Source organism: Passer domesticus, chromosome 14 (genome assembly GCF_036417665.1).
Source record: "Passer domesticus isolate bPasDom1 chromosome 14, bPasDom1.hap1, whole genome shotgun sequence".
NCBI classification, from domain to species: Eukaryota; Metazoa; Chordata; class Aves; order Passeriformes; family Passeridae; genus Passer; species Passer domesticus.
In genome coordinates this window covers 3,264,969-3,292,504 of record NC_087487.1, presented here as the reverse complement: position 1 = coordinate 3,292,504, position 27,536 = coordinate 3,264,969, and the positions used below count along the sequence as shown (strand labels likewise).

The following is a 27,536-nucleotide window of genomic DNA, read 5'->3' as shown; positions in this document are numbered from 1 at the left end:
CCACCACTCCATGTCGTCACCAAAAGGAGTGGGACTGCCAGGGCAGTGCTGCTTCCCTGGGTCACTCAATGTCCCCAGCCAAGCTGTCCCTGGCCAGGGTGCCTCCAGCAGCTCCCCACATCCAGTGGGATTAGGGTGGCTGGAGCTCTGGGGCTGCTCCTGACCGCAGGTCTCAAGCCCATCGCCAGCATCTTTAGGTAATTAGTAAATTAGTAATTAAACGCTCTCTGCCTGCTGGGGGGAAGGGGGGCAGATCCCAAGGTTTTAGGCTGGGTAATCCCGTGGCATCTGCCCCAGCATCTGTGACCAAGCCGAGTCACGACCCCGCCTCGGGCTTTAACATTTGCTCCTTCACCCCCACCCACCACCCCCAGCCCCTCGGCGCCAGGCCTGCTCGTGTGGCACCCAAAACAGGCTGGGCTGGGCTCCCAGGGGTGCCCAGCTGGGTGCTCGTGGAGCCCTCACCCCCGGGAAGAGGACAGGGTGCTGCTCCACGGGGAGCCCCCCACAGGGACAGCACCCGGCTGGGTGCAATGGAGAAACGGGGTGGGAAACCATATTTTTGTAATTATTGGCTTTCCTGGGGGTGCTGATGATTGGCTGGCAGCAGATGGTTGGCCCAGCTAATCCCCCTCCCAAATCCCTGCTCCAGAGCTGGCTTTTACCCAGCGGCAAGGAGGGGATGACAAATTAGCCGAACTCAGCTGTGCCCCGTGCTGGCCGCTCCCGCTGCCCCTGGCACGGCCGCGGGTGTGCCCACGGGTGGGCTGGCACGCCGGGGTGCCCGTGCTCCTGGCACCCCTGGGGTGGGCACTGGGGAGTGTTCCACCCTTGGGTGAGAGGTGTGGAGGCACCCAGGGGCCAGCAGGGAGGTGACAGCTTGCTCCTGCTGCATTAGCCCAGCGTCATAATTCTGCCGCGGGAGGAGGAGGTGGCCCCGCCGCAGATGGTGGCGGTCAGAGATCTGGGTCAGGATGGGGCTGTGGGTGGGACAGGGCACCATGGGGAGATGAGGGGTCCCAGGGTGGGACCTGGGGGCTGGAAGGGCGTGGAGCCGTGGTGCAGGCAGGGATGGGATCATGGTGCAGACAAGGATGGGGTCATGGTGCACACAGGAAGGATGATGGAGCTGCGTGGTCAGGAAGGGTGATGGAATGTTGCTGCACATGGGAACATGGAGCCATGGTGCAGGCAAGGCTGGTAGAGCGAGTCACGGTGCAGACTGTTAAGATGGAGAAACGCTTCAGGCAAAAGGGGTGGAAGTAGATGGTAGGCAGGAGGATGGAGCCACGCTGCAGGCAGGGGGATGCAGGAATGCTGCAGGCAGCGGGGATGGAGCCACATCAGTCGGGAATGCCGCAGGGGTGACCCCCAGCCCCTGGATCCGCTGGAGTCACTGCTGCCAGCCCTCAGCAGGGACCTGCTGCCACGGCCTGTCCCCTGGGCCACCTGCAGGGCATCAACACCCCTGAGCCCCCCTGGGAGGGGCACAGCAGGCCGGGAACCCCTGTCCTCAGCCTGGCCCATGGCTGGGGACAAGCGGGCCCGTGACAGTGGCCACCCGCCACCCCCCTGAGAAGGTGGGGGGGGTTTAGCGGCTAAAGCCCACAAATCCCAAATTGTGCTGCCCTGTCACCGCGAGGGTTTAGCGGTGGTTGCATAACCCCGGGGCCACCTGGCCCCCACCCTCTGCCGTGTCAGCAGCCCCAGCCTCCGCGGAGGGCCCCGTCCCCGGGAGGGGATGCTGAGGCACAGCGGGGCCCCTGTTGAGCATCCCCCCTCCCCTCGCCATCAGGGCCGGTAATTAATTACTTGGGGGCAGGGAAATTACCCCCCTTAATTACCACTTTTCGTTATTCCCCTCTAACCGCCTTAGTGAAGGGCTTATGCGCTTACAGGACCTGGTGGGTCCCCAGGGGAGGAGGGCGCACACGGGGGTCCCCAGCCCCAGCCCCATCTCCCACCTCGGCCGCAATCTCGGCCGTGCCGAGCCGAGCCGAGCCGAGCCGGGCTGGGCTGGCGGGTGACACCTCCACGGTGGCCGCGGCGGCGCGGGGGGGTGGCTTGGGTGTCGCGGGGTTTAGGGTTACAGGGCTGGGGCTCAGCACCTTTTTAATTCTTCATCGCGTGGCTGATTGATCCCCCCCGCCCCGCGCAGACACTAAAGATTAAGAGGGTGACAAAGAGGCGGCTGCTTACACAGCGCCCGCCGCTAAGCCGCCTTGAAGAGAGCAAGGCAAGAGCCCCTCTGGCCGCAGAGCTGCAGGAGCACCCACCGCCTGCCAGAGCCTCCGCGGGCACCCGCAGGGACGGCAGGCCGGGATAGGCCGGGATGGCTGCGTCCCCCGCGGGGTCGGTGGTGAGCGCCGGGCTGGATGAGAGTCCCACGGGTAAGAGGTGTTCTGCTGGAGCGGGTGAGACTCGGAGGGACACGGGTTTTTCTCTGGGATGGCCGGGCCCCCCTCTGTGGTCACTCCCCAAGATGCCTGGGGGCCTCTTCGTGGTTCTCCTCTGGGATACTTGGAATCCCCATAGTGGTCAATCACCAAGATACTTGGGGTCCTCCACTGCAGTTTTTCTCTGAGATGCCTGGGATCATCATGGCCTTCTTCTGGATGCCTTTGGTCCCCGTTGTGGTCCTTCTCTGCCAGGTCTGGGGGTCCCTATTATGGTTCATCTCCAAGACACCTGGTGTCCTCATCATAGTTGTTTGGGATGTTTGGGTTCTCCATTGCCAACCTTTTCCAGAATGGCTGGGCTTCTCCTCATGGTCCTTATCCTGGGTGCCCAGGGTCCCATCATGGTCTGTTAGGATGCCTGGGGTCTTCAGCTGCCATCCCTCTCCAAGATGCTGAGTCCCCATCATGGTCCTTCCCTAGGCCAGGATTCCTGCAGTGCCCGACCCTCTCCATGGTCTTCATTTATGTTCCTTCTCCAGGGTCCCTGAGGTCCCCAGCTATGCCCCTTCTCCAGGATTCCTGGGGTCCCCTATAAAAACCCTTCCTGGATACCCTTGGTCCCTGGCCCTTCACCAGGATCCCCACAGTTCCCTGCTGTGACTCTTGTCTGGGGTGTCCCATGTCCCCAGAGCTGTCCCTTCTCCAGGATTCCTCCCATCCCTGATTGCAGCCCTTCTCTGGGATGCTTAGTCCCCTTCCTGGGATGCCTGGTGTCCCCATCCCTGAGAACACCATTTCATCCCTTTTTTAATTTTCAAAATTCCTGTGAGAGCCCATCCTGCATCACTCTGTGTGCTGGGGTGTGGGGAGATGGTGAACCCCGCGTGGAGTCCCTGAGGTGTCCCCATTCGTGTCCCTGGGCAGGAGCCACCCCATCTCCAGGCTGCTGGGAGGTGGGTGGGACAAGGGACATTGGGATGCCCAGAGTCAACCCAGATGTGACAGTTCCACTCCCACAGGGCTGAGCCCAGCCCCTGGGAAGGAGCTGAGCCCGGTGCTGCTGTGCAAGGTGTGCGGGGACACCAGCAGTGGGAAGCACTACGGCATCTACGCCTGCAATGGCTGCAGCGGCTTCTTCAAGCGCAGCGTCCGCAGGAAGCTCATCTACAGGTGGGGACAGGGAGTGCCCGTGGGGCAGGGAGTGGGGGGACAGAGGGGCAGGGACCCTCCAGATGGGCATCCAGGGGAGCAAGAACCAAGGTTCTATGGACAGACACCACGGAGGAAAGGACACCCCTCAGGGCAGGGACTCCAGGAACGGTCACCCAGGGTGTCAGGGATCCAGGGGATGGACACAGTGGGGCAGGGAGTGGGGGGACAGGCACCTAGCAGGGTAGGGACAGCCAGCAGAGCAGGGAGCTTGGGGCAGGCCCTCAGTGGGGTAGGGTACCTTGGGATGGACACTCAGCAGGCCAGGGACCCCAGGGCATGGGCAATGGGTGGGGCAGAGACCTAGGGGGACTTAAAACCATGCAGGGGACAGGCATGCAGGGGGAGAGGCACCTGTGGAGAAGGTGTCCAGAGCCCCCTGATGGGGCCACAACACCCATCAAGGCAGAGCATTCACTGGGACAGGGCACCCACTGGGGACAGGACACCTCTTGGGGACAGGGAGGGAACCCATGGGGAGAGACATGGTACCTATGGGGGAGGACCCTCCTCGGGGACAGGGGCCACCTCAGGGGCTGCAGCCATGTGCCACCTCTCTCCATAGGTGCCAGGCAGGGACAGGGCTGTGCCCAGTGGACAAGGCTCACCGCAACCAGTGCCAGGCCTGCCGGCTCAAGAAGTGCCTGCAGGCTGGCATGAACAAGGATGGTAAGATGGGGGGGACACACAGTGACAAACATCAGCGGGGGACAGCGGGGTGGCCGGGGCTGATGCCACCTTGTCTGCACAGCCGTGCAGAACGAGCGGCAGCCCCGCAGCACGGCCCAGGTCCAGCTGGACAGCATCCAGCTGGACGCTGAGCTGCCCCCTGAGCACGTGGCCACCACCTGTGAGGTCCCCCCATCACCTTGTCCGGCTCCTCGTGGTCCTGGTGCCACTGTCACCCCGGGTCCCCGAGCGCCCACGCCACCCACCAACCATCGCTTCATGGCCAGCCTGATGACGGCCGAGACCTGCGCCAAGCTGGAGCCCGAGGACGGTGGGTGGCTGCCAGCGGGGAGGGTGGGTGGGGAATGTCCCCACGGTGTGGTGACAGTGTCCTCTTTGACCCCTGCAGCTGATGAGACGGTGGATGTGACGGGCAGTGAGCCCGAGCGGGCAAGCGGCGAGTACCAGGTGGCGCCGTACCCGGCAGCCAGCCCCGAAAACATCTACGAGACCTCAGCACGTCTCCTCTTCATGGCGGTGAAATGGGCCAAGAACCTGCCCGTCTTCTCCAACCTGCCCTTCCGTGACCAGGTGGGGTTGGCAATCTCCATGAGGAACTGGGGATCTGCCTGTGGGGCAACAGGAACCCCAAAAGAAGTAGCAGCCAGTTGGAGCATATCCACGACATTCTTAGGGCTCCCCTGCAGATACTCGTCAGCCCAACCAGCTGTGGTGGCTACAGCTCCTGGAGATTTTGGGTGTGACAAGGTTTTGGGGTTCCTCCTGTTCTCCCCAGGTGATCCTGCTGGAGGAAGCATGGAGTGAGCTGTTCCTGCTCTGTGCCATCCAGTGGTCCATGCCCCTGGAGAGCTGCCCGCTCCTGGCTGTGCCCGAGCCGGGCCCTGGGAAGCTGCTGCCGGCCACCCTGGACGTGCGGGCGCTGCAGGAGACCCTCGGCCGCTTCAAGGCCTTGGCTGTTGACCCCACGGAATTTGCCTGCATGAAGGCCGTGGTGCTCTTCAAACCAGGTGAGGCCACCCCCAGCAGCCACCAGTGGCCGTCCCCATGTCCCTCCCCAGCCTGTCACCCCCTTGTCCCTGCAGAGACCCGTGGCCTGAAGGACCCTGAGCAGGTGGAGAACCTGCAGGACCAGTCACAGGTGATGCTGGGCCAGCACAACCGTTCCCACTACCCTGGGCAACCCGTCAGGTACCGCTGTCCCCACGTCCTCACGGGTGACACCAGGCTGGGTCACCCACCCATGGCCACTGCTGCATCCCCCAGGTTTGGGAAGCTGCTGCTGCTCCTCCCAGCGCTGCGCTTCATCTCCTCGGAGCGCGTGGAGCTGCTCTTCTTCCGCCGCACCATCGGCAACACCCCCATGGAGAAGCTGCTGTGTGACATGTTCAAGAACTGAACCCCCTTCCGCTGTCACCTGGCTGGTCTGTCACCCTGCGCTGGCACCCTGTCACCCCCGCCCTGGGCTGTGAAGGTGCCCGTGCTCCCATCTCTGGGGCAGTGTCCAGGACCATGGAATGCTGCCGGCAGCGGGGAGGGGAGCAGCTTCCCTGGGATGGAAGGGGGATGTCCCCAGGTGCACTGGCAGCGCCTCATGGGGTCCTTCCCGATGGTGTCCCAAGTGCTGGAGGAACCCAGGCACAGGCACCCTGGCACCATGGGGACCTGGTGCCACCTTGGGGACACTAAGCCAGGGATGATGCCAGCTGGGTGTGACATCAGCCAGGGTGACAAGAGCCAAGGGTGGTGCCAGCCCGGGAGTGACACCAGCCCAGGGGTGACACCGGGGGGTGACACCAGGCTGGGACAGCCTCAGGTTGATCCCAGGCCAGGCTGACACTGGGCAGGGTGACCCCAGCCCGGGGTGACACGCGGTGACAGACCCTTGTCCCTCTCGTGTCCCCCGTTTTGTACTCGGAATAAAGAGAGTTTTGCAGCCAGAGTCCCTGTGCCAATGACTGGGGTCCCCTTGGATGGGGACTGGGGGGACCAGCTGAATGTTAATAACCCAAATAGGAATAAATAAAAATCAATAATCTGAATGTAAGTACCTTGAAAAGAAATTATCTGAATGGAAATAACTAAATACAAGTAAAATTAATATAAATAATCTGAATTAAATAATCAATATAAGGAAGATAAATAGAAAAATAGGAATAAAATAAGATGAAAATAAATAACTTGAAACTATCTGAATGTAAAAAACATAAATATAAATAATCTGTATGGAAATATTCTATTGGGAAGAATCTGAAATAATTTAAATAGAAATATAATGAAACTAAATAAACTGAAATGCTCTGAATAGAAATTAACTGAAAATAAACTATCTTGGTAGATTAGTAGATTAATAAGAATAATCTGACTGGATAAAAGGGAATTAAATAGTACAAACACAAAATGAAATTAAATAATCTTAATAGAAATAAAATGCATGTAAATTATTGGAATATAAATATCTGCTTTGAAATCTCCTTAAATAATCTGAATAGAAAGAAAATAAAACTAAATTATCTGAAATAATAGAAATAAACTGAGAATATACAAACTGCATATAAATAAGAGAAACTTAATGACTCTCACTGGAAATTAACTGAATTAAATTATGTGGAAGAAATAAAATGAAATAATCTGAATAGAAATAAATTGAAAATAAATAATCTGAATATGAACAGTCTACCTAAAACTAATCTATAGAAATAGAAATATGAAATAATCTGAATAATCTAATAGAAATCTAATAGAAAAAACAAGAAATTATCTGAATACAGAAAAATTGAAAATTGTCTAAATAAATAAAATTTTCCAATTAAAATAATTTGTGTATAAAGAATCTGTATATACATAAATAAAAAGAATGTGAATAACAAGTAAACCAGCAATTCTGTGCACATAAATAATGAGAGTGTGAATAACCAGCACTAAACAATCCGCAGGGAAGTGATCTGGAGCCCTGGCTCCCCATCCCAGCTCCTCCATCCACGTGAGTGGGATCAGGAAAATCCATAACCCCAGGGAACAAATGGAAGAAGCCCCGAGCCCTGGGCAGGGGTGGCAGGAACGACGTCCCACTGGGGATTCCTGGCCTTTGCAGAATGACACTTTTATTTGTCCGTTTTGTCGGTTTGTACAAGACTGGATAATATATCCTCTTCCATACAGACTCTGTTTAGTTTACAAGCAGCGACTTTATAAATTACTTAGAAAACTTTCCATGAAAAATAACAACAATTCCCCTCGCAGCCCTCCAGCAGTCAGTACATTCAGCCCTCTGGAAAAGCCTCTGGGAGCCCAAATCCTGCCAGGGAAGGGCTGGGAAGGAGCGGGAGATGCCGGGAAGGGGACCCTGGAACACGCCTTTGTCCTCCAGTCCTCTCAGCTCCTGCCACAGCTGGATTTTATATATATATATATATATATGTATATATTTCTTTTACACGTGTTTTTCTTTATACATAAACCCACAAATATATTATATATATAAAGAAACATATTTTCTATATATTCTATATATATTCCGTACATTTATCTCTGTCAAGAAGTCTGTTTTCTTTATATATTTTCCCTACATTCCATATATTTTTATATATATGAAGAAATAGAGAGAAAATATATTTCTTTATATATACTATATATTTCCTTTATATATTTCTTTACAGAGAAATACAGTCTTTATATAAAGAAATATATAAATATATGTGAAGAAACATATATAAACATACATGTTAAACATATATTAAATATATGTTTAAATCATATAACATTAAATATGTTTCTACATAGAAAAGAAATACATTAAAATATATATAAAGTAATAAATATTCTTTATATATAGTACATTTCTCCTTTATATATATATACTTCCTTATATATAGAAATATGTAAAATATATACATAAGGAAATATATAATTAATTTCCTTTATATACTTCTTTATATATAAATATATAAGCATATATATAAAAAGAAATATGTATTCTTTATATATAGAATATCTTATATATTTATATATAAATACGTACTATATATAAGAAATAGAAAATACATAAATGTATTTAGTCAATATTCTTTTATGTATTTTTTAATTGTACAGAGAATATTTATTATTTTGTGTGTATATTGTCTTTATATATAGAATATACATATTATTATATATGTTCTTTATATATATAAATACCACTTAAATATATTTTCCTTATATAGCGATTAAATATATATAAGGAAAAGAAATATATTCCAAAAGAAATTAGATACATATACATATATATATATATATATACACACATACATACACATACATGCATACACACACATATATGTGTGTGTGTATATATGTATTTATGAGTATATATATGTGTATATATATATATATTTGCCCCAGTCAGATCTGACATCCCTGCTCTCATCCCACAGGGATGAGAAACCTGAGGACGAGGCTGGACCCCTCACTCATGCCCAGGATCTCCTCCCCTGGGGCCATTTTAGGGGCAGTTCTGGGGTTTTTAGCTCAAGAGGCTCAGAAGGCTGGTTTGGCACCAAGCTCCCAGCAATCCCAGCTCCCAGAGAATCTGGGATGGCTCCCCAGGAGTTTCCACTGCTGTGGTCACCATCTGCCTTCCCAGTGCCTGTCCCCAAAGCCCTGTTTTCCCCTCTGGGACAGGCAAAATCCCATTTTCCCCCAGGGATGGGGGTGATTGACTCGGTCTTGCTCCGCTCCCAGGATGCAGCGCCGAGGCCGATGCTGTTCCCACTCTCCCTGCAGCATCTGTCACTTCCCCCGTTGGAAAAAAATTAAAGATAACATGAAAAAAAAAGTCAAATTTCAAACAACAAATAAAAAATTACCCCAATAAATAAACCATCCCTGGAAAGGGCAGGGGGAGAGGGGACCGAGGAGCAGCTCAGCCAAATCCAGTCATGTCGGGAAAAGACAAAACACTCAGGAAAACTCAATTTTTTGCTATTTTCCCCATTTTTGGTGGCATTTCAAGAAAGGATGAGCCCCAGCCCACCTAGGAGGACAGATCCAGCCTTTTTAAATCTAATTATTGCCCTGGGATTCCTGATTTTGCCTTTCCAGAGGTTTTCTGGTACTCAGAGCTTCTCCAGGTGCCACTGAGGATGATGAGACTGGGGAGGGATTACAAGCTGAGTCAGTAACTAGCACAGTTAATTAGTCCTATGATGGGTTATGATGGTATAATTACACCTCCAGGGATTTCCTGCTGAGAGTAAAACTCCATGTTTTATTGAGTGATGGCCAGTGACACCAGTGGTGACACCAAGGATGGCTCAGCCAATTGCTCCCCTCCTCTCCCGCCCAAAAATAATAATAACAATAATAATAATAATAGTAAAAAAAAAAAGAAAAAAAAAAGTTCTGTCTGGGGAAAAATATTAAAAAAAAATTAAAAAAATATATATTTACACAAAACTCCAGGAACCAGCATATAAACAAATATCGCTTCAAGTAGTCCTCGATTATTATTAATTATTATTATTTTTTAATACTGATGATCTCAAAAAGGAAAAAATAAAAAAAGAAAGAGGGTTAGGTCTCGTTAAAAAATAAAAAAACCAAAGGGACAAGGTGATTTTTGGCAGGTTTTAACACTTTCCCATGCACTTGGCGTTGGCGTGGATGAGGTGGCTGAAGTGTGGAGGGCTCGGTGCAGTGGAGCCAGCTCGGGATGCTCCCGTGGGATTCTGAGCCTTGGTTTGCTCCTCCCAACAGGCGACGGCGACTCGGCACAAGGATTTGGTGGTGGATGCTCCGAGGGGAAGGGCCAGGAGCTGCTCAATGCCTCCCACCCCCGGCCACCCAAAGGTCTCATCTCCCCCAAATCATTAAGGCCACCATTAAAACCGTCCCCTCCCGGCCTTTTTAATTAAGAATTCATCTCCCGGCGTTAACGAGGAAGCCATCAGGGCACTGCCAATGGGGAGGATGCCCCGGCGTGGATGTGGCTCCGGGGTGGAGCATCTCAGACCATGAACTCGTTGCTCCCCAGGAGGACGAGGGGTTGGGCGGCGGCGCAATCGGCCTCAGGGTTCCTCTTGCGTCCCCCTCCGGGCCCCCCATCCGGGGGCTCTTTGGTTTTTGGGGGGGAAGATTTCACGCTCTTCAGTTTCTGTTTGCCTTTCTCCGGGTTGAAGGTCCCGCGCGTGGTGAACTGCGGCCGGTCCTCGGCATGGTGGAGAGGCCCCGTCAGGCCCTCGGGGCTCGCCCGGCTTTCGGGGGCCTCGCCGTGTCCTGCTCGGTAGAAAGGAGATTTGGAGTACATCTGGAAGCGCTTCCGGGGCAGGTGGGGCAAGCACGAGGTGGATGACTGGGAGGAGGAGGAGGAGGAGGAGATGGGGGTGTCGGTTGGCTCCGCCGGGTCCAGCCGCATCCTGGGGTGCCGCCGCAGCCGGCTCGGCCCCTCGGCCTTGGCGGGGCGCAGGGAGGTAAGTGCTACACTTCTCTCTGCAGGGGCAGAAGGACCACAGATGGTCAGCACCCAGACACCGGCCAGTATCCAGCCACCCCGCTCCCGGGGGACACGTGCCATTGAAGCCAGCACAACATCCCCAGCATCTCGGTGGGGGCAGCGTCACTGCAGCTGATGTGGCAGTGCTGGAAGAATGCTCACCTCCCCACCAATCCTGGCTGCTCCCACCCATCCCACCAGGGCCATGTGCTTGAACCCTTAACCTCTGTCACTGCATGCACTTAAACTGTTGACTTTAAATAAACTTGAAATCCCAAATAACCCTTCCCAAAGCAACAGAAAAACATGGTGGAAGGTGTCCCTGCCCATGGCAGGGAGATGGATTTCATGACCATTGAAGGTCCCTTCCAACCTCAAGCACTCTGTCATACACCCAAGAACAGCTGGATTTACCCGAGCGATCGGAGATGGCTCCTTCGGAGTCAAAGTTCAAATTTTCAGAGCTGTCAGCTGTGCCAATGGAGGCTTCAGACTCGAGGGTTTCATCGTCGGAGGCGCGGGGCTCCAGTGTCAGCATCTCGAATGTCAGCTCCTCCCTGCAAAGCCAACCCAGCCCCATTGAACCAACAGGACCAACAAGGTGGAGAGAGGAAGGGGATGCACATGCACCGAGAGATCATGGAGGGGTGGAGGCCTCCAGTTGCCAGCCACATGACATCCAGAGCCTGGGGACATGGCTTGAACCCTCAGCCAGACTCACTTTTCCTTCTGCAGGCTCTCGATCTGCTCAGTCAGCACCTTCTCCTCCTGCTGCATGGCCACCTGCTGCTGCTCTGTCACTTCCATCTCCATGGCCTCCTCGCTGCTCAGGGTCTCCTCGGGGACGTCTGTCACTGAGGGCAAGCGGCCGGTGACCGGGGACGCGGGGCTGGGGAAGGCGCCGCGCCGCACGCGTCCTTTGCCCTGAAGAGAGACAGTGGTGTCACCACCGCCAGCCGAGGTGACACTCAGGTGCCAACCACACTGCCCTCCCAAGGAGCGAAGAAGAAGGCCCCAGGCACTGGTCCTCAGTGTGCCGCTGCCGGATGCACCCCGGGCCCTCAGGCTGGGAGAAGTACCAGAAGGACTCAACACATTGGAGGGGCTGGGGATGGAGGTGGTGAGGAAGGCAGTGGTGAGGATGAGCTGATGGACCAAGTGCAACTTGGTCCAGGTCCAAGCAAGCCCAGCTAGCAGCAGGCTGGGTTCCCACAAAGCCCACAGCCTGCACGATGGGAAGCTTGATGGTGGCTTTGGGTGGGAGCATCAGCAAGGCTTTGATTTCAGGGCTCCTGATAAAACCCGTTTTATCCTTGGATCAAGTCTCACATCCTTTCCTCATGCACCCTTGGTATTTCCTGAGCATCACAAGGGTCTCACTGACCCCTTCAGCAAACAGGAACTCCCACCTAATTATGTCCTCCATGCCATGTTTCATCTGCAGGAGATCCAGAAACCAGGACCACCTCCAGTAGTCCATTTTAAGACAATCAATGTGGATCTCACAGCTGAACTCACTCTGATCTAATGCAGCTCTGAAGAACTATCTCATTTTTTAAATAGTGAAACTGAAAATGAAAAAGGATGCAAAAGGTGGTGGTGGAGGTGGAAAGATATATATGCAACTGTTTTAATCTTCTGAGGACCAGCTTTCCAGATCTGCTCACAGAGCAGAGGAAAATGGAGGATTCTTGGAGATGAGGGACATGGTAGATATTAAACAGCTTTTATCTTAACCGTTACCATGACCAGACTTCTCATCTTCTACATTCCAGATCCTGACATGACCAGGACTAGGAGATGTCCATCACCTGCTGCCCTCCCCTGAAACCATCACCCAGGAAGATCCTGCATGTCCTTGAGGTTGAAGAGCTTGTTGCAGCTCAATTTTGCTCTCCCTATTTAAATTCCACAACTGTAACATCCCTGGGTCTTCCTGACAACTCATATACTCAGAGCATATTTTCAGGATAAGGGATCCTCCTTTTTTCTCTTTAAAAGCCAGATTTTCTCAATTTTAGCCCTTTCATCCTTTAAAGCCACACCTCAGAGATCTTTCTTTGTCTGCAAAGCCTCTCCTGTGTCCCGGTGTTCTTCTGATGACACTTTTCACGTGGGCTCCTGAGCTGAAGCACAGCTCCCTGAATCCTATTAGCCAAAAGCCCCAAGATCCCAAAGATCCCACTGCCTCGTGGAGTTAAGCCCCTGAGAAATGCTGTGCTCAGGGAAGCAGAGCTCAAATTTTGCTCTTCTCCATCTCCTGACACTCATGGATGTGGAAGAATGAAGGGAACCCGAGTGAACTTTTATCATGGACTGAGCCTGTTAGGAAAGGAAACAGACCTATGAGCATTCCCAAAATCCTGCAGGTACTTTTCTTGCCTGTCACAATCTCACAGAACTCAAACTCAAGCTGGGATGGAGTTGGGGAATACAGGACTTGCTGGACTCCTCCTCATTCAAACCTGGGTGTCTTGACCTTGTGTTCAGGGTGGTGGTGCTCCTCCTCCACAAAGGTGGAGGAGACCTTTGGATGCCTCGTGGTCTCCAAGGCATCCAAGCTGAGGGTTTTATTCACCATCTTCAGAAACAGCAGCGCTGTGAAAGCAACTTGATGCTGAACCGCATCCTGAGCGAGGAGAAATCGAGGTGGGAAGGGAAGGGATGAGTCAAGCAAAGTAAAAAAGAGGGAAGCACAGGATGGAAAAAGAAAATAAAATAGAAAATTAAAGTAAGTAGGAAGGGCAAAGGGGTGGGAAGCGTATTTCTGAGGAGCTGCGTGCAGGGATGGCCGAGTGCCAGCCCCAGACTCCTGTGCCCGGGGACCTGCTGGAGGAACGGCGGCTCCGAGGAGCGGCGGGACCGACAGGTCACGGACAATGGCCAGTGGGACAGAGCTGGAATGAGCGACGGTGACACACAACGAGGGACGCGGCAGCTGCCGTGGATACATACCGGGATTGAACTGCGGGTTATGCTCATAAATCTAACTGCAATTAGTACGGGCTTCTGGATTAGAGAGGAGATGAAAAGGAAAGCAGAAGGTTAGAGTGCACATGCCGCCGCCCCTCCGAAAACCCGCTTTGCTCACTTTGAGGTGTTTTTTGGTTAACTGAGATGAGTGGGGCAGCTCTGCAGCACCAGCTACTCAATCTTGGGCAGCCCCTGCTTGGATTTCATCCCCAAAAAGCAGAAGCAATGTGTCCCTGAGCATCACAGCAGGCAGGTCCAAGCAGAGGGGGCCGCTTGGCTCCTCAGCCCAAGCCTGTGCTGATGGTGCTGCACCAGGTCCGTCCCTCTCCCACAGCCCAACAAGCCAAGCACAGGTGCGTTTGCAGCCTGCAGGCCCCTGCAAGCATGGAAGCTCAATGAGATGGGTTTGAGGCTCCCAAAAAGGCAGTGCGGGAGCAGGGAGAGCCTTTGGGGAACTCATTTTGGGTTCAGATAATGTGACTCAGCACAAAAAACAGTGGTCCAGGTCACCCATGGGGTGATGTTCAGCTGGTCACTGAAAGGCTTGACGCAGCTCAGGACCAGACAAGCTCAAATGAAGGTGGAAATGCTGGCAGGAACATCTAAGCAGGAGCGACAACGTTTCCATGGACTGTTCCCACCTCCTGGTGCTTTGGTATGACTCCCTGCAAAGGTGAGGAGCCACCACGGGGCTGAGGGTCCCTGTCCTGGTGGAGATGGTGTGGGAGTTTGCGAGAGGTTCGGGAGGCTGGGATAAGCAGGAGCAGATAAGGTAGGGTGGCTTCAGGGGCAAGGAGAGGACAGGAGAGGACAGAGGGGGCTTTGGCGTCTCACCATAGATCTGCGGATCAAGGAGAGGCGGCTCTTGGCTTTGTTCTCGGCGAACTCCAGGCTGTTGATGTCTTTGAGCCGAGCCTTGTACTTGTTCATCTGCTCGATGACAATTAGTTCCACACAACTAAGGGAGAAAAAACCCAAAAGAAGACAAAATGGGAGGAGGAAGCCATTTGATCTGAGCTGCTCTGCCTTGTCCTTCAACAGGATTTCCTGGTAGCCTCTCCCTTAGTTGCAGCACATCCTCTCATTTATTACAAGGAAAGGATTATTTGGAAGATCTGCTCTGATGGAAGAGCACGGAGGAGAAAGTTCCATCTGGAAGCCAGAGGGTGGTGAGAATTCTCCTAAAAAGAGTGATCACGGGTTAGGGATGGAATGAGAAACAGCCTACAGATATTAAAGATGGCCAAGGATCCCACCAGAGAAATCTACCCTGGGAAGAGGGTGTGGTGGAACACAAACCTGGAGAAGGCAGGCTGATTCCAACTCACTTGCACACAGTAACTCTGCAGCAGCTTGTGCAGCTGAGGTGACTGTTTAATCTTGTCAGGAGGGTGTTTGGGGAAAAGCACAGTCCTTTCCTTGTAATAAAATGAGAGAATGTGCTGGAGCTGGAGTGTGAGGGAGAAACTACAATGAAATCCTGTTAAAGGACAGGTGTTCCTGCCAGCTGGGTCTCCAAACATGTTCTGGTCTTCAGCAATTTTAATATTTACTGGAGGTAAAACCACCCCTTTCAGAAGCCTAGCCCTGCAGGGTTTTCATTACTGTAATTGACTCCAGTATCTATTTTAACACCTATTTTAGTATGAGCCAAAGTGAATCTGGGCAAGTACTTCACTTTTTCTCTCTAAAACCTTTTCAGTTATGGCAAACACCATAAATAAATCTAAGTATATTAATATTACTATTGCTGCAGACCAAACAACTCACCTCCTTCAGTAAAAAAAGCCAAAACCAAGTAACAATCAAGATCTGCTTGCCAAAAATGAACTGCATTAACTATAAAATCATGTCACCACAAGCTCCACCTTTTCCTGCCAGGCAGGAACAGAAGCTTATCCACTCCTGGGGATCCTCCATCACTTAAAAATCCTCATTTAAGAACTTCTTGGGGATTGATAGGATTTGAAATATCTTCCTGCAGATGCATAAATTACTATGTGTTTATCCCTTTGTGCCAAAGCTCTCAATTTTTGAGCCATTTGACCATCCTAGGGGTTACCAAGATGTGAATGGTGACGTGGTGGTGCTAGCTCACCCAGCCCAGGCTCTTACGTGGTGGTTTTGCTGATGTCCTGAACGCTCTGTAGAGGGTCAGTTGTGTCGGGGCAGCGGAGGATGCAGGGAGCAAACACAATGGCCAGGGCATTGGCTGACATGCGGTTGGTCTCTTCTTGGAGGGCAATCCTGAAAAAACAGAGATCAAGAGAGAAGTCAGAGGTGGAGGCACTTCCACTGCACCTCTTGCACATGGTCATGGCTGAAGACAGGAGATGATATTTCTACGGTGCAATCTTGCTTTGAGGGAGAAAGACAAAGCTCAAGACATCTCAGATATTCCCAAGGCAACAACCAGCCCTTTCCACCCAAAAACATGTCCCTGCAGTGAAGAGAGGCACCTCAGGGCTGCAGGAACCACAAGTGACCAGAGCACAGCAGAGGTCACTCATCAACACAACATCCCTTGGAGAAACAGCTCCATGGCCACCACCTGGGAGACAGGGTGGATGCAAAAGCCTTGGATGTTCTTGGGGGAAGGATGCCTGACCATCCTGCCTCTGCCTAAAGCAGCCCAGGCCCAGCATACCTGACCAGGTGGAAGATGAGGCGCTCCAGGGTGCTGAGGTGGGTGCGGGAGAGCTGGTCAATGACCGAGTACACCCCACGCACTGTCTCCTTCCTCTCCTGGAGGCCTGTGGAGAAACCACCAGAATTTAGGGGCAGCTTCTACTTCTTCCCCCTATTTAAAATGGTACTTCTTAACACTTAACTTTATTACTTAAGAGATAGAACTTTGGGGCTGAAATTAGCTGAACCACGATGTAAAAGCCACCAAATTGAGACCAAATTGCCTGAGGTTTTGCATAAAATACCCTTTATAACCAAAAAGTCAGACTTCACAACCAGGTAAACACAATTTGGCAAAACCAGCTGGTTCAGCCCCAAAGAGTGAATGAAAAGTTTGGTGCTCAAAGTGGCCACCATTTCCCTCTCCCAAGGGAACGGGATAGTAAAGGAAGCTCCTCACCCATCACCCGCAGGAACTCCTCGTAGAGCTCAAAGGTCATGAGGGGGTTGGGCAGGTCCCGGAGCCACTGCTTGAACACGCTGGCAATGACGTGGATGTTGTAGTCGTCTAAATTCACGCTATCGATGTCTGGGTTTGGCACCAGATGAAGCAAGAAGGAAAAGAACAAGAGACAACGATCAATATGAAGCCCAAGGCTGGACAAGGTGACCTTTAAAGGTCCCTTCCAACCCAAACTGTTCTATCATAAAGTATTCTAAAATAAAATATGTTTACGTGCCTTTAATGGCAATAAAGCCAGCACCTGATTTCAGCTCCACATGGTAAAATTAGAAAGAAATACATTTTCCAGGGCAAATAACTTCAGGTGAGACCAGGATTTTTTTTCTCACTGATTGCTAGGGCGTAAATAAGGTAGCACTTTCCCTCAATTAGAATGACTTTTTTTCATGGATTGCTCCCAAAAAACCCATGAGTTGGCGACCTGAGTTGTGGCTGCTAATGTGAAATCATTCCTTGCACAGCCCAGAGTCAGCAATGCTAAAACATTCCACCTTCCTCCCATCCAACTTTCCTGCTGCAGAGATTTTCCTCCCTAAGCAGGATCTTTCCCCCCCTCCTCTGACCTGTATCGAGGCCTTGCCGCAGCTCCTTGATCTTGTTGGTGGATCCTGATTTCCTGTAGATGCCCTCGGTGTAGAGCCCGTGCATTTCGATGTAGTTGATGAGCTTCTCCACCAGCAGCGGCACCGCCCGCTCCTCGCTGGTCAGCCGGGACAGCTCCACACCAAACTGCCGAGGTGAGAGCTCTGGGTCGTGCTGCACAGGAAAAGGGAAAAAGGGATTGAAATCCTTCTGCAGTGCCTGCTCCTCGCTGGTCAGCCGGGACAGCTCCACACCAAACTGCCGTGGGGAGAGCTCTGGGTCGTGCTGCACAGGAAAAGGGAAAAAGGGATTGAAATCCTTCTGCAGTGCCTGCTCCTCGCTGGTCAGCCGGGACAGCTCCACACCAAACTGCCGTAGGGAGAGCTCTGGGTCGTGCTGCACAGGAAAAGGGAAAAAGGGATCGAAATCCTTCTGTGATGCAATGCTGGTGCAGCTTTGGATCCCGTAATTCAGAGTCCTTCAGCAGATACAGGACATGTGTGAGTCTAATGAAGGAGGACAGGACAGGACACAGGTCTTGCCATGCTAACTCGTTCTCTGGACATGCTCCTGAAGGCAAAGAGTTTGGATTTTCTTTCTTTAACCAACCCCACTGTAGTTATATTCCCAGCCTGGCAGAGCCAAGGCAGCTGGGCATGGTCCTTCTCCACCTGCTGACCCTCTGGCACCATCTCCAGGGATGATTCCACCTCCCAAAGATGCACAAAGCAGAAAAGGCAAATATGAATCTTGGGTGTTTAAATCAACTTGAAGAATTGACAGTTACAAAATACCAGTGCTTCCAGGTACTGCTTTTCTGTAAAAACAAGAAAAACAAGGCCCTGGCTGCATCAGCTCAGTGCTGAGGGTGTCCTGGTGCCACCCAGAACAGAGTTAAATTCTTCCCAGCTTTGGATTGGGGATGAGAGTGATGTTGATAACACACTGAGGGTTTGGGCTTCTCCTAAGTTGTGTTTACCCTAAATCATGGACTTTTTTCAGATTTGGAGGAAGAAACCTGGGGGAAACACAGGTGGGACAGGTGACCCAAAGTGGCCAAAGGGATATTCCACACTACAGAACAAAAAAGATGCCAACAAAAGAACATGGAAAGACCCATCTACAACTGTCAGGAAGGGCCCTTTTGCCAGCTGCAAACGCTCACTGGACAGTTGATATCTGGCAAATTCAAATGTGAAGAAAGTCCTCCTGCACAGGAGATTCTGGATGTGAAAAGTCAAAGGATCCAATAAAATATTGACACAAATTCTCAGCCCTAGCCAGAGAAAGGTGAGATACAACTCTGCCTTCAGCAAGGCAGTGGCTCCCCTCACAATCACTCCAGCATTTTTCTTTCTCCCACTCAATGTCATCCTTTCATTGATCCTGCAAACCTTAGGAGCAGCTGTGTGGAAGGTCCCCATGCTGTTTCTTTCTCATGACTGATGGTTTGTAGCTCCCTGTCACTGAGAACAACCCTAAAAACACAAATTCACCAAGCACAGAGGAACTGGAGCCTTCCTAGAGAACTTCTAACTGCCCAGTGCAAAGCTACCCATGAAGACACAGAGAACTTGCTTCCTTGGATGCAGCACAAAAACTTTCTTGTGCAGAGAAATCACAACAAAAGAAGGTAGCTCCAAGAATGTCTGAAAAAATTAATCAGAGATCTCAATGAACTTCACAGATTTTAGAGCATAAACTCTTATAAGGCTTTCCCAGCTCTTGCAGAAATAGTGCCAGAAAGGAAAGGCTGCTGCAGAAGTTCTATATATATTAAAAACACAAATATATTCACATACACACACATCTTTAATGTATACATTCAGATTATTCTTTGGGAAAAATGGACTTATGCAGCTTTCTGGGAGCTGTGTATTAGGGAGGTTGTTCTCCCCTGAGAAGCCTCCCAGGGAGCTGATAAAACTTTCCACTCATTATTATTGTGACTCTATTTCCTTCTTTTGGGCACAAAATAAGCTATTTAAAACATCCCCACCAAATCTTGATGATTCATTGTTAGCTGGGATGACCTGCTGTTCTCATTCCTTGTTCCCCATACCCTTAAATCCAGTAAACAATATTTAATTCCCCTCTAAAGAGGGCAGTGAACATCCTCCACCTGCCCTTCCTCGCTCAGCTGTGGCAAGCAAGAACTGTAGGAAAAAACCCCTGTATTTTCAAGAATAACCCCACATTTCCAGATCCTTAAAAGCTACAAAGCTAGGGAAATTCCTATTATTCTGTGTGGTTACAAGGCAGGGAACAACACTGCAACATCTGCTGCATGACTGGGCAGATCTACAGTGACTCATCACCGCGTAATTCCCAAAATATCTACAAACCCTGGTTGGAGAGACCTCTGGGGATCTCTGGTCTAAGCTCCTGCTGAAAGGAGGGTTATTTCCAGAATTTTATCAAGATTTGCACCTCCAATAATTTTTGTACAAACTTGGGATTATTGTCATAAGGTATTTAATGAAAGCAAAGTGATGAGAGACATTTACCTTTTTGGAGCACTTGGTTGTGGTTTTAAGACAGCACTTCTTGTGACAAGCATATTTACATACTGCAACAGAGAAAAGAAGTGTTTAGTTATCCCAAAAGTCACATTGCTGGAGAAACAGGAATTCGTATGAATTGAGCAGCACTTCTCAGAACTACCAAGTCAAAAGCATGTTGCATTTGCAGTTTCTAGGGGCCAAGTCTGTATTAGATCCACTCAAACAAAAATAATGAAGCCTTTAAAATTAAAGGTGCCATATTTACATTCATGAAACATTAAAGCCTCCCCTCATTCTCCTGACAGATCAGCTCAGACCATAACCCATGAGAGCTATCAGACACAGATATCCTCAGAGACTGGAAATGGCACCTCCTTTGTATTCTTCCTGCACTGAGCCTGAAATGCTCCAGGGCTGATGCTGCCAACCTAATCACAGAAATGGAGGAGGGATGATGGAAAAGGTTGATCCATCTCTTGGGTTTTTCCAAAAAGAGGTGGATCAGGCTTTTCCATCATCCCTCCTCCATTTTCCTGATCTCCCTAAAAATTCACATGCCTGGAGGTCAAACAGGTGAAGCCAATGAGTTTGCCAAGGTCAGGATCCCCACAGGCATCCCAGGGACACATTTCCATACCTGACTTTACTGTCCTTCCTACCATGACAGCAAAATGTGTTTGACCTTATGGGATGGGCACATAACCTGATGGGATAAGATGTGTAACACAAAATTCATTAACTGTGTCAGGAAGGACTGCTGGGATGGGCTTACTAGTTGACTTCAGAAACCTTAAGACCTGTCCCTAAAGATCTTCAGGTGTTTAAAAAAATCAAAATAATTTGAGCATGGCGTTGCAGGAAACAGCAGTAAACACATTTCAAAATCCCTAAACTCATCACTGTGATAGAAGCACAAGAAAAGAGTCAAATAAAGGGTGCTTACATTTACAAACAGAAGCCCTGTCCATGATCCAGATCAAGGAGGAACAATATTCACAATATGTGGGGATGCTGTACTGGGTTGCCTTGAAAATGTGACCATTGTGCTCTTCCACCTGGAGGATAAAGGTTGGGTGGTGAGAAAAGGCTCAGCCTGCTGCAAAATGGAGAGATGAACACAGACAGCTCTTCAACTTTAGCTCTTGCTTTTATTTGGTATTTTTGTTTCTTTTTCAGCCCAGCAACCCCACAGACAACCCAAACCAACACCTATCTCGTAGGGGAACCAAACCATCACAGAAGCAGGTTGGAAACTCTTTGACCAAGCTTGGCAGGTGAACTTCTTCATGTTAAGGTTTTCTATGCAACTGTGGCCCATTTTTTTTGGCTCTGCACCTGCACCTTTCCTAGTGCCATCATATCCCTTAGGAAAACAGAAGATGTAATGTCCTCCACGTCTGATCCCGGAGATGTAAAACACGTACTGTAAACTTATGCAGCAACTTGGAGCAAGACTTTGATTTCCTCTCAGCCCTTTTCTAACAACCCTCGACATTACATTTATGTCTTGGCTGATGAGGGATGTGTTTTCAGAGCCAACCCAAGTGATCCTTAATCAAGCAAAGCAAATCCATCTCAAACGTCTTTCTAACATGTCCTTTCAGGGCTGATGATCAGATCTCAGCCCAGGACATGTCACAAGCTGTTCTCTTGACATTCTGGCCCCAAGGACATTGATTTTTTAATGTGCAGGCTTAACTCACCACATCTGCTTCCTTTTTCCTTCTCTTTTTTCGTTCTGTTTTTGGCATCTGGCAAGGAAAAGAGATTTAACTCAGTTTTTGGGCAATTTTGCCAGGCAAGGAGTACAGAGGGCCTATATCTGACATTGTCCAGTGCCTTCCAGCCCCATCCTCCAGTGCACCTGCAGCCCCAGAAGAGTCACTCTAGAAAACTCTCCTGTGGATCACTCCAGTTTTGGAATTTCCCTGGACAGCTCTTCCTATCTTCATCTTGGAGCTGGGAGTAGCTGCTGCTCCAGTTCTGACCCCACCAGCAGTGACCCAAGGAAAACATGATGCTCTGAAGCAAACCTGCCTGGAGAGGAGGCTGGAGAGGACTTGGAGCAGAAGAGGCAGGAGATGGGATATTTGTACAATAGACACCATTTGTACAATAGCCACCATCTCCCAAGCCCAGCCTCAGATCCCGTGGTCAGCCTTGCAGACAATATGGAGAGGGAAGTGAGATCAGGTCTGTGACACAGTGCAGGCTCTTTCTGCTCTAAGAACCAGACCTGAGCTACTGTTCATGTCCCCTTCTCCTGCAACCCAACTCAGTAATGTGTATGGTCACTTGGGAAGTGGCCAGGAGACCCAAGAGGGTGTGTCTCTTTCAGCACTCCTCAAATTTGAACAAACCCCCCAGAACTAAAGAAGCACAGGAGCTGCCTTTCCAACCATCCACGGTTGGTTGCAGCTTTGCCCTGGAAATAACATCTAGTCCTTGGCAGCCCAGTGTGATCTGGGGTTGGCTGAGCCCAGTGACACACAACCAGTGAGTCACATTTTGTCTTGTCCAGCTCGGCTTAAAGCAGAGAAGACAACAGAGGGTCCCAGGTGTCTACAGGGGTACAACCCCATGGAAATACAGTTCCCAAACCTTCAAGGGAGTTTAAGAAAAGTGCCAAGTACCTTCCCTGCAGTGTAGTCCAGGGGTTTGTACTCTATCATATATTCATCCAGGAAGACTTTGAAGGTATTGACCCAGACTTTAACTGGAGACTCACTCCAGTCCCTCTGCTCAAGCCTCATGGTCTTCTCCAGAATCTGCTCAAATAAGGCGTAGAGGTCCTTGTAGCGGATGCTCTTCCCATCGTCCATCTTTTAAGGGAACAGAAGCAAAAAGAAAAGTGATTTTTATACAGCCCAGATTTTTCTAGAGTCTTTTTCTTCCCCAGACAATTACTTCAGCCTCACCAGCTTCCAGCTGCTTAGGGAAATTTCAAATATGATACAGAGAAGGAATAAAGGATTAGGAATCTCCACCACCAGCAAAGGTAACACAAGGGTTGCCAGGCACTTTGGGTGACAAACTGGGAGTTTACTGACTTTCTGTCATTTCCCCTTTGGCTGGGAGCAAAGCTGTAATGAAGATCAGAAATCTACACCCAATGTATCCTGAGAGATGGCTCATGAGTTAGTCCAAATTTAGATCATGGGACTGAATACAAAGGAAGCACATCCATCCTTTGGGATGAGCAAACCAGAAATGGAGGGTTTGGCAACACCTGTACAACCAGGAGGATCCAGAATATCCCCTTTCTCCTGGAGGTGAAAGTCCTACCCATGACCTGGTCACTTACTGCCAATGCCGAGGAGTAAAAACTGAAGATGTTTTGTCGGAATTCCTTCAGAGCTTTCTTGAACACAACATCCACCAGCGTGTCCTTCTTGCTATCCTCGTTGTCCAGTTCATTCATCTGGGAAAACAAGGTTTTTACACCCATGACTCTTGCTGCAGCAGAGCTGGTGTGAGATGAAGCAGCACTGAGAAGCAGCTGCTCCACCATGGCCACCAGGTGGTTTCTCCTGCACGAAAACCAGAAACTTCTCTAGACCTGCTCTGGCACCTTTAGATGAATTATTAGCATTACTAGAGCTAACCACGGGATCATTTTTACTGTATTGCCTCTGTCTGCTCCTGGATCTCTGTGCCCATTTATGGAGCAGTGGGACAGGAGTTACCTTTTTCAGGAGAAACTCATCCATGCTCTTCAGGTCACTGGCACTGGTTATGATCTGCAGGGAGTCGTTCTGCCACTGCACGGGCTCCAGAGCCACGTTGCTGATCTTGACGCTGCGCTTGCGCTTCACTTTGGGCGAGGGCTCCTTGTTCTCCTTGAATTCCCGCCGGTAGATGCCCGACAGCTCGGGACTCCGTGGGGGCGTCAGGTGATGAGGACCCAACTCTGCTGGTGATCAATGAAAAGAGGGGAAGAGATTGAGGAGCAGATGAAAAATAATTGTGACACTAAAACAGGGCATTGGAAGAAACCTGTGGAAGAGAAAAGCACAGTGTAGAACTCACGGGAAGATTAAATGTTATTTCTGCTTTGGTTATTTCCTCCCTCAAGAGAGGAAATATCTGTCCATTCCAGATGGTGACTGGAAGAATTAGCAACATGGAATTCCTTGAGATCCATTATAGGTCCCACTCTCCAACCTACTTGCCATCGCTCTGGCTTGACACCTCCCATGAATTAAGAGACATGAACCAGCATGGACATATCCCAATTTCCCAACCCAGTTTCTCTCTCCTTCCAACTGGTCCTGTGTCCCCCCACCACGTACCTTCACCAAGCTGCAGTCCAGGAATGGTCTCCCTGCCAGGGGCCTCCTGCTCTGCATACAGCTCCAGCAGCTCAGACTGGGTGGCGAGCTTCTCCCGGGGGGTCTTCTTCTCCCCCTGCTTTCCCTTCACCCAAAACCTCATCTTGGCTCGCTGAGGCCTGGAAATAAGTCATGGAAAGAGGAACTGCCTTAACTAGGAAAGGGCTTTCTATCCAAAACTAACTCAATCTTCTGGACATTCCTGAGGAGATAAATCCATGCAATTTCTACCAGGGAAACATGGCTATTCATCCTCAGCAAAGGTGAGAAACTTCAGCTGCATGCGTGGGATTGGGTGGTTTGGGACAGGACGTGTGGCCCATGTCACCAACACTTAATTGTGGTGTGAGCCACACACACACTGATTGGGCCTGCCCATGGTCACGTAGAAAAGGTGGGATGGGTAACTCATGCTGCAGGTGGAGCTCCAAAGGAGCCTGGGTGGCTCAACAAGGCATTGGAGAGCAAGAGGGAGCAAGGACTTGTCTGCCATTTCCAGCCATGATTCCTACCTCCCATCTGGAGTCAGACTCTTCTGTGTGGCTGCCAGCTTCCCAATCTCCCCCTGGGACATGGTTTTGTGCAGTTTGGCCTGGCCTTCCCCAGAGGTGAATCGCTGCACGGTCTGTAACGATTCCAAGCACAAAGCATTTTAAAATAAGACAGCTCTTGGGATATCAGATGATTTTTTTTCCCTATCAAAAATCAGCTATTTTATCTCCTACTTCTTTATTTCTATTTGCCTACAGGTGAAAACCTACAGTCCTGGTGAGCCCTGAGAGAAGTATTTTAATGACTCCGAATAAAGAGAGTCATTTTCCTTGCTCCAACTCTCCAAACAGGCCCAACCTTCTTTCTTCTTGAGCACTCAGTGATGAAAAGCAGTTTGCACCAAGCCACAGGTCCTTACTGCTCAGCCTGCACAGCTCTTCCACCCTCTTCATCCAGACATTCCAGCTCTCCACCAGAGTGTCCCGTTAGCCACAATGATGTGATTCCCCAAGGGAACCTTCAACCATCTGGATCTGTCCCAGCAGAAGTTCCTCCTCCAACTCTTGCTGAGCACTTCACACAAAAAACCCCAAAGTCTCTGTGCCAAGGACACACCAAAAGGAACTTTTAATGAAGAAATTTTGCAGCTTTAATAGAAAATATCTCCACCTTTGCCACCATTTAAAATGCCCTCTGATAATTTTTAAGGGTGGGATGAATTTGCAGTAACTCAACCTAACAGGATCCCACGAAGTAGCCCAGAAATAGACTTGCCATATTTAAAAAATATCTACATTTATGTTCTATTATCCAATTGCAGCTGTGATTTGGGAACTGGACTCTTGGAGGGGAAACTTTCAGCATAAGAAAAGTGGAGAATCAGGTTGTATGAAAGGATTTGGGAGATGTTGGTCTCCTGTAGCTTTTCTATCACCTCAATGTCTCAACTGAATGCTCTATGTTTTAAAGCAATTATTTTACTTCTGTTAAAAATATTTATATAAAATTCTATAAAAAGTAGGCTCAGGGGGGTCACATTTGCCACACTGACTCTTTCCATGTTTTATTCCCTCCCCACCTAGACTAACATCTCTTCTAGCCAGGAGATGGCAGCATGCAAGGCAAAATTACCACTGGGAAAGTCAGGAACTGCTAAACCATAAAACAGATTTTGTTCCTGTCATTCTTACATTTAGGTGATGATCACACAGAAATTGTGGATGGATACTGGGATAAAAGCAATTCAAAACCTATAAAAGTGATCTCCATCCAGCCCAAACCTAGTACTTGTTTTAAAAATGATCTGTTAAATATTTGTCCCCACAGTACGGTTTTGTTCTTGAGTAATTTCAACCTTTTGAGTTTCCAGCTTTAGTAAATAAAGACTAAAAGGCATTTTTGGCACAAGATCCTTCTGTTTGAGCTTATCTGCCATGAAACTCTGAAGGGCAAGGATGGGAAACCTTCTCAGATGTCCAGATGAGCATCTGCACCAGAAAATCCCCCCCTAGGGATAGGGACAGATGCTCACAAAGCATCACGAGGGCAATGGCAATAACTGGGGGTCTGAAGTTGTCTCCTGGTTGAGGAAGGGACCAAGTATTTTTCCTCTGACAGAGTAACCTGTGTTTCACCCACCCATAAGGTAACTATGGCCAAGGGACTTATCCCAGCAGGCAGCAGAGCTGTGTGCTGCATGAAAAAACTTCCTGAAGCTGCCTCTGAATGGCTTAGGACGAGATCTTCTTTCATTGCTGGCTCTTCAGCTGTACTTGGGATCAGCTGGTGGCAGGTTCTTGGACTCATGTTTGTCAATTCATGGCTTCAGTGTGGAGGGTGGAGCAAAATGACTGGTTCATCATCCTGGTCCCACTCTCTAAGGATGTTTCCAGAGTATTTCTGGTGTGATTCCTCTAACCAAGGCTTTTCATTTATGCAGCTGCTACAGGAAAGCTCTCCAGGCTTAGGTGCCAAACAAAGTGGTGTTAACATGTGCTGGCAGAACAGCCAGGAGCTGTTCCTCCCACTTGTGTCTCACTGCAAGGTAGCTTAATCCTTGGCTATTCACCAGCCAAAAATCTTGAATCTTGGTCTTGTCAGGAAGCCCTTAATCCTTAAAGAATCTCGGAGTCAACTGTACCTGCAGCAGCCACCTCATGTACTGCTGCCACACAGGTTTCAGCTCCAGCTGCAGATCCTCTGGATGTGTTTGATGGTCTGGGATACCCTGAAGATGGGTCAGGAGCATTGGATTCCAGTGGGCCTCTACTCACCAGCTGGGGCACACAATCAGTGAATTGATGGCCAAGAAAAAAATGGGCAAAACAGGCAGAGCAGCTGGTGGCCCATCATATGCTCGGCTCCAAGGGGCTGCACACAATCTCTTGTTCACCCAGCCAGCAGCCTCGGCTGCTGAGCAGGACATGGGAAAAGGCTGTTTGGGAAGTCATAGCTGGAGGCAGGAGCTGTCTGAAGGAGCTATTCACTGGCCAGACGACCAGCCTGGACATGGTGGCTGCCAGGCTCGCCTTCATGTGACTATCACAAGACACAGCCAATGTGTCTGCACAGACATCAACCTCTGTACCTTTGAGTTTGTACCCAAAACACCCCTAGAGGCACCAGTCCCACTTTATCACAGGCTGCTCTGCCATCTGCAACACCCAACTGGGCTCTGCTAATCAATATTTTGCTAAATTTTGCTACTTGTGATGATCCTGACCCAAAAAAGCCCCAAGC

General features: G+C 49.9%; 2 protein-coding genes across 9 annotated transcripts in view; one reads left to right on the top strand and one right to left on the bottom strand.

The window, feature by feature from the left end:
• The first annotated feature begins 2,084 nt into the window (after window positions 1-2,084).
• On the top strand, window positions 2,085-6,032 carry NR2E3 (nuclear receptor subfamily 2 group E member 3). Its single transcript, XM_064388840.1, has 8 exons — window positions 2,085-2,390; window positions 3,419-3,569; window positions 4,174-4,277; window positions 4,360-4,608; window positions 4,687-4,868; window positions 5,074-5,305; window positions 5,381-5,486; window positions 5,562-6,032. The coding sequence occupies exons 1-8, from the start codon at window positions 2,333-2,335 to the stop codon at window positions 5,692-5,694; spliced, it is 1,215 nt and encodes a 404-aa protein (XP_064244910.1). The 5' UTR covers window positions 2,085-2,332; the 3' UTR covers window positions 5,695-6,032.
• Window positions 6,033-7,379: 1,347 nt separating this feature from the next.
• The window catches only part of MYO9A (myosin IXA), a 172,984-nt gene continuing 152,827 nt past the window's right edge, over window positions 7,380-27,536 (bottom strand). For 5 of the 8 annotated variants that reach the window (XM_064389166.1, XM_064389168.1, XM_064389170.1 and 2 more), the window contains 17 exons: window positions 24,818-24,930; window positions 24,267-24,424; window positions 23,661-23,887; window positions 23,279-23,395; window positions 22,608-22,796; window positions 21,678-21,725; window positions 20,918-21,029; window positions 19,978-20,039; window positions 17,452-17,644; window positions 16,826-16,954; window positions 16,385-16,490; window positions 15,853-15,984; window positions 14,572-14,695; window positions 13,720-13,773; window positions 11,486-11,688; window positions 11,179-11,321; window positions 7,380-10,760 (listed from right to left, as the gene is read on the bottom strand). In XM_064389166.1, the coding sequence (XP_064245236.1) occupies window positions 10,279-10,760; window positions 11,179-11,321; window positions 11,486-11,688; window positions 13,720-13,773; window positions 14,572-14,695; window positions 15,853-15,984; window positions 16,385-16,490; window positions 16,826-16,954; window positions 17,452-17,644; window positions 19,978-20,039; window positions 20,918-21,029; window positions 21,678-21,725; window positions 22,608-22,796; window positions 23,279-23,395; window positions 23,661-23,887; window positions 24,267-24,424; window positions 24,818-24,930 (2,592 nt within the window). In that variant the 3' untranslated portion in view covers window positions 7,380-10,278. The remainder of the gene's footprint in view (window positions 10,761-11,178; window positions 11,322-11,485; window positions 11,689-13,719; window positions 13,774-14,571; window positions 14,696-15,852; window positions 15,985-16,384; window positions 16,491-16,825; window positions 16,955-17,451; window positions 17,645-19,977; window positions 20,040-20,917; window positions 21,030-21,677; window positions 21,726-22,607; window positions 22,797-23,278; window positions 23,396-23,660; window positions 23,888-24,266; window positions 24,425-24,817; window positions 24,931-27,536) is intronic. The other 3 variants (XM_064389167.1, XM_064389169.1, XM_064389171.1) reach the window with 3 other exon arrangements.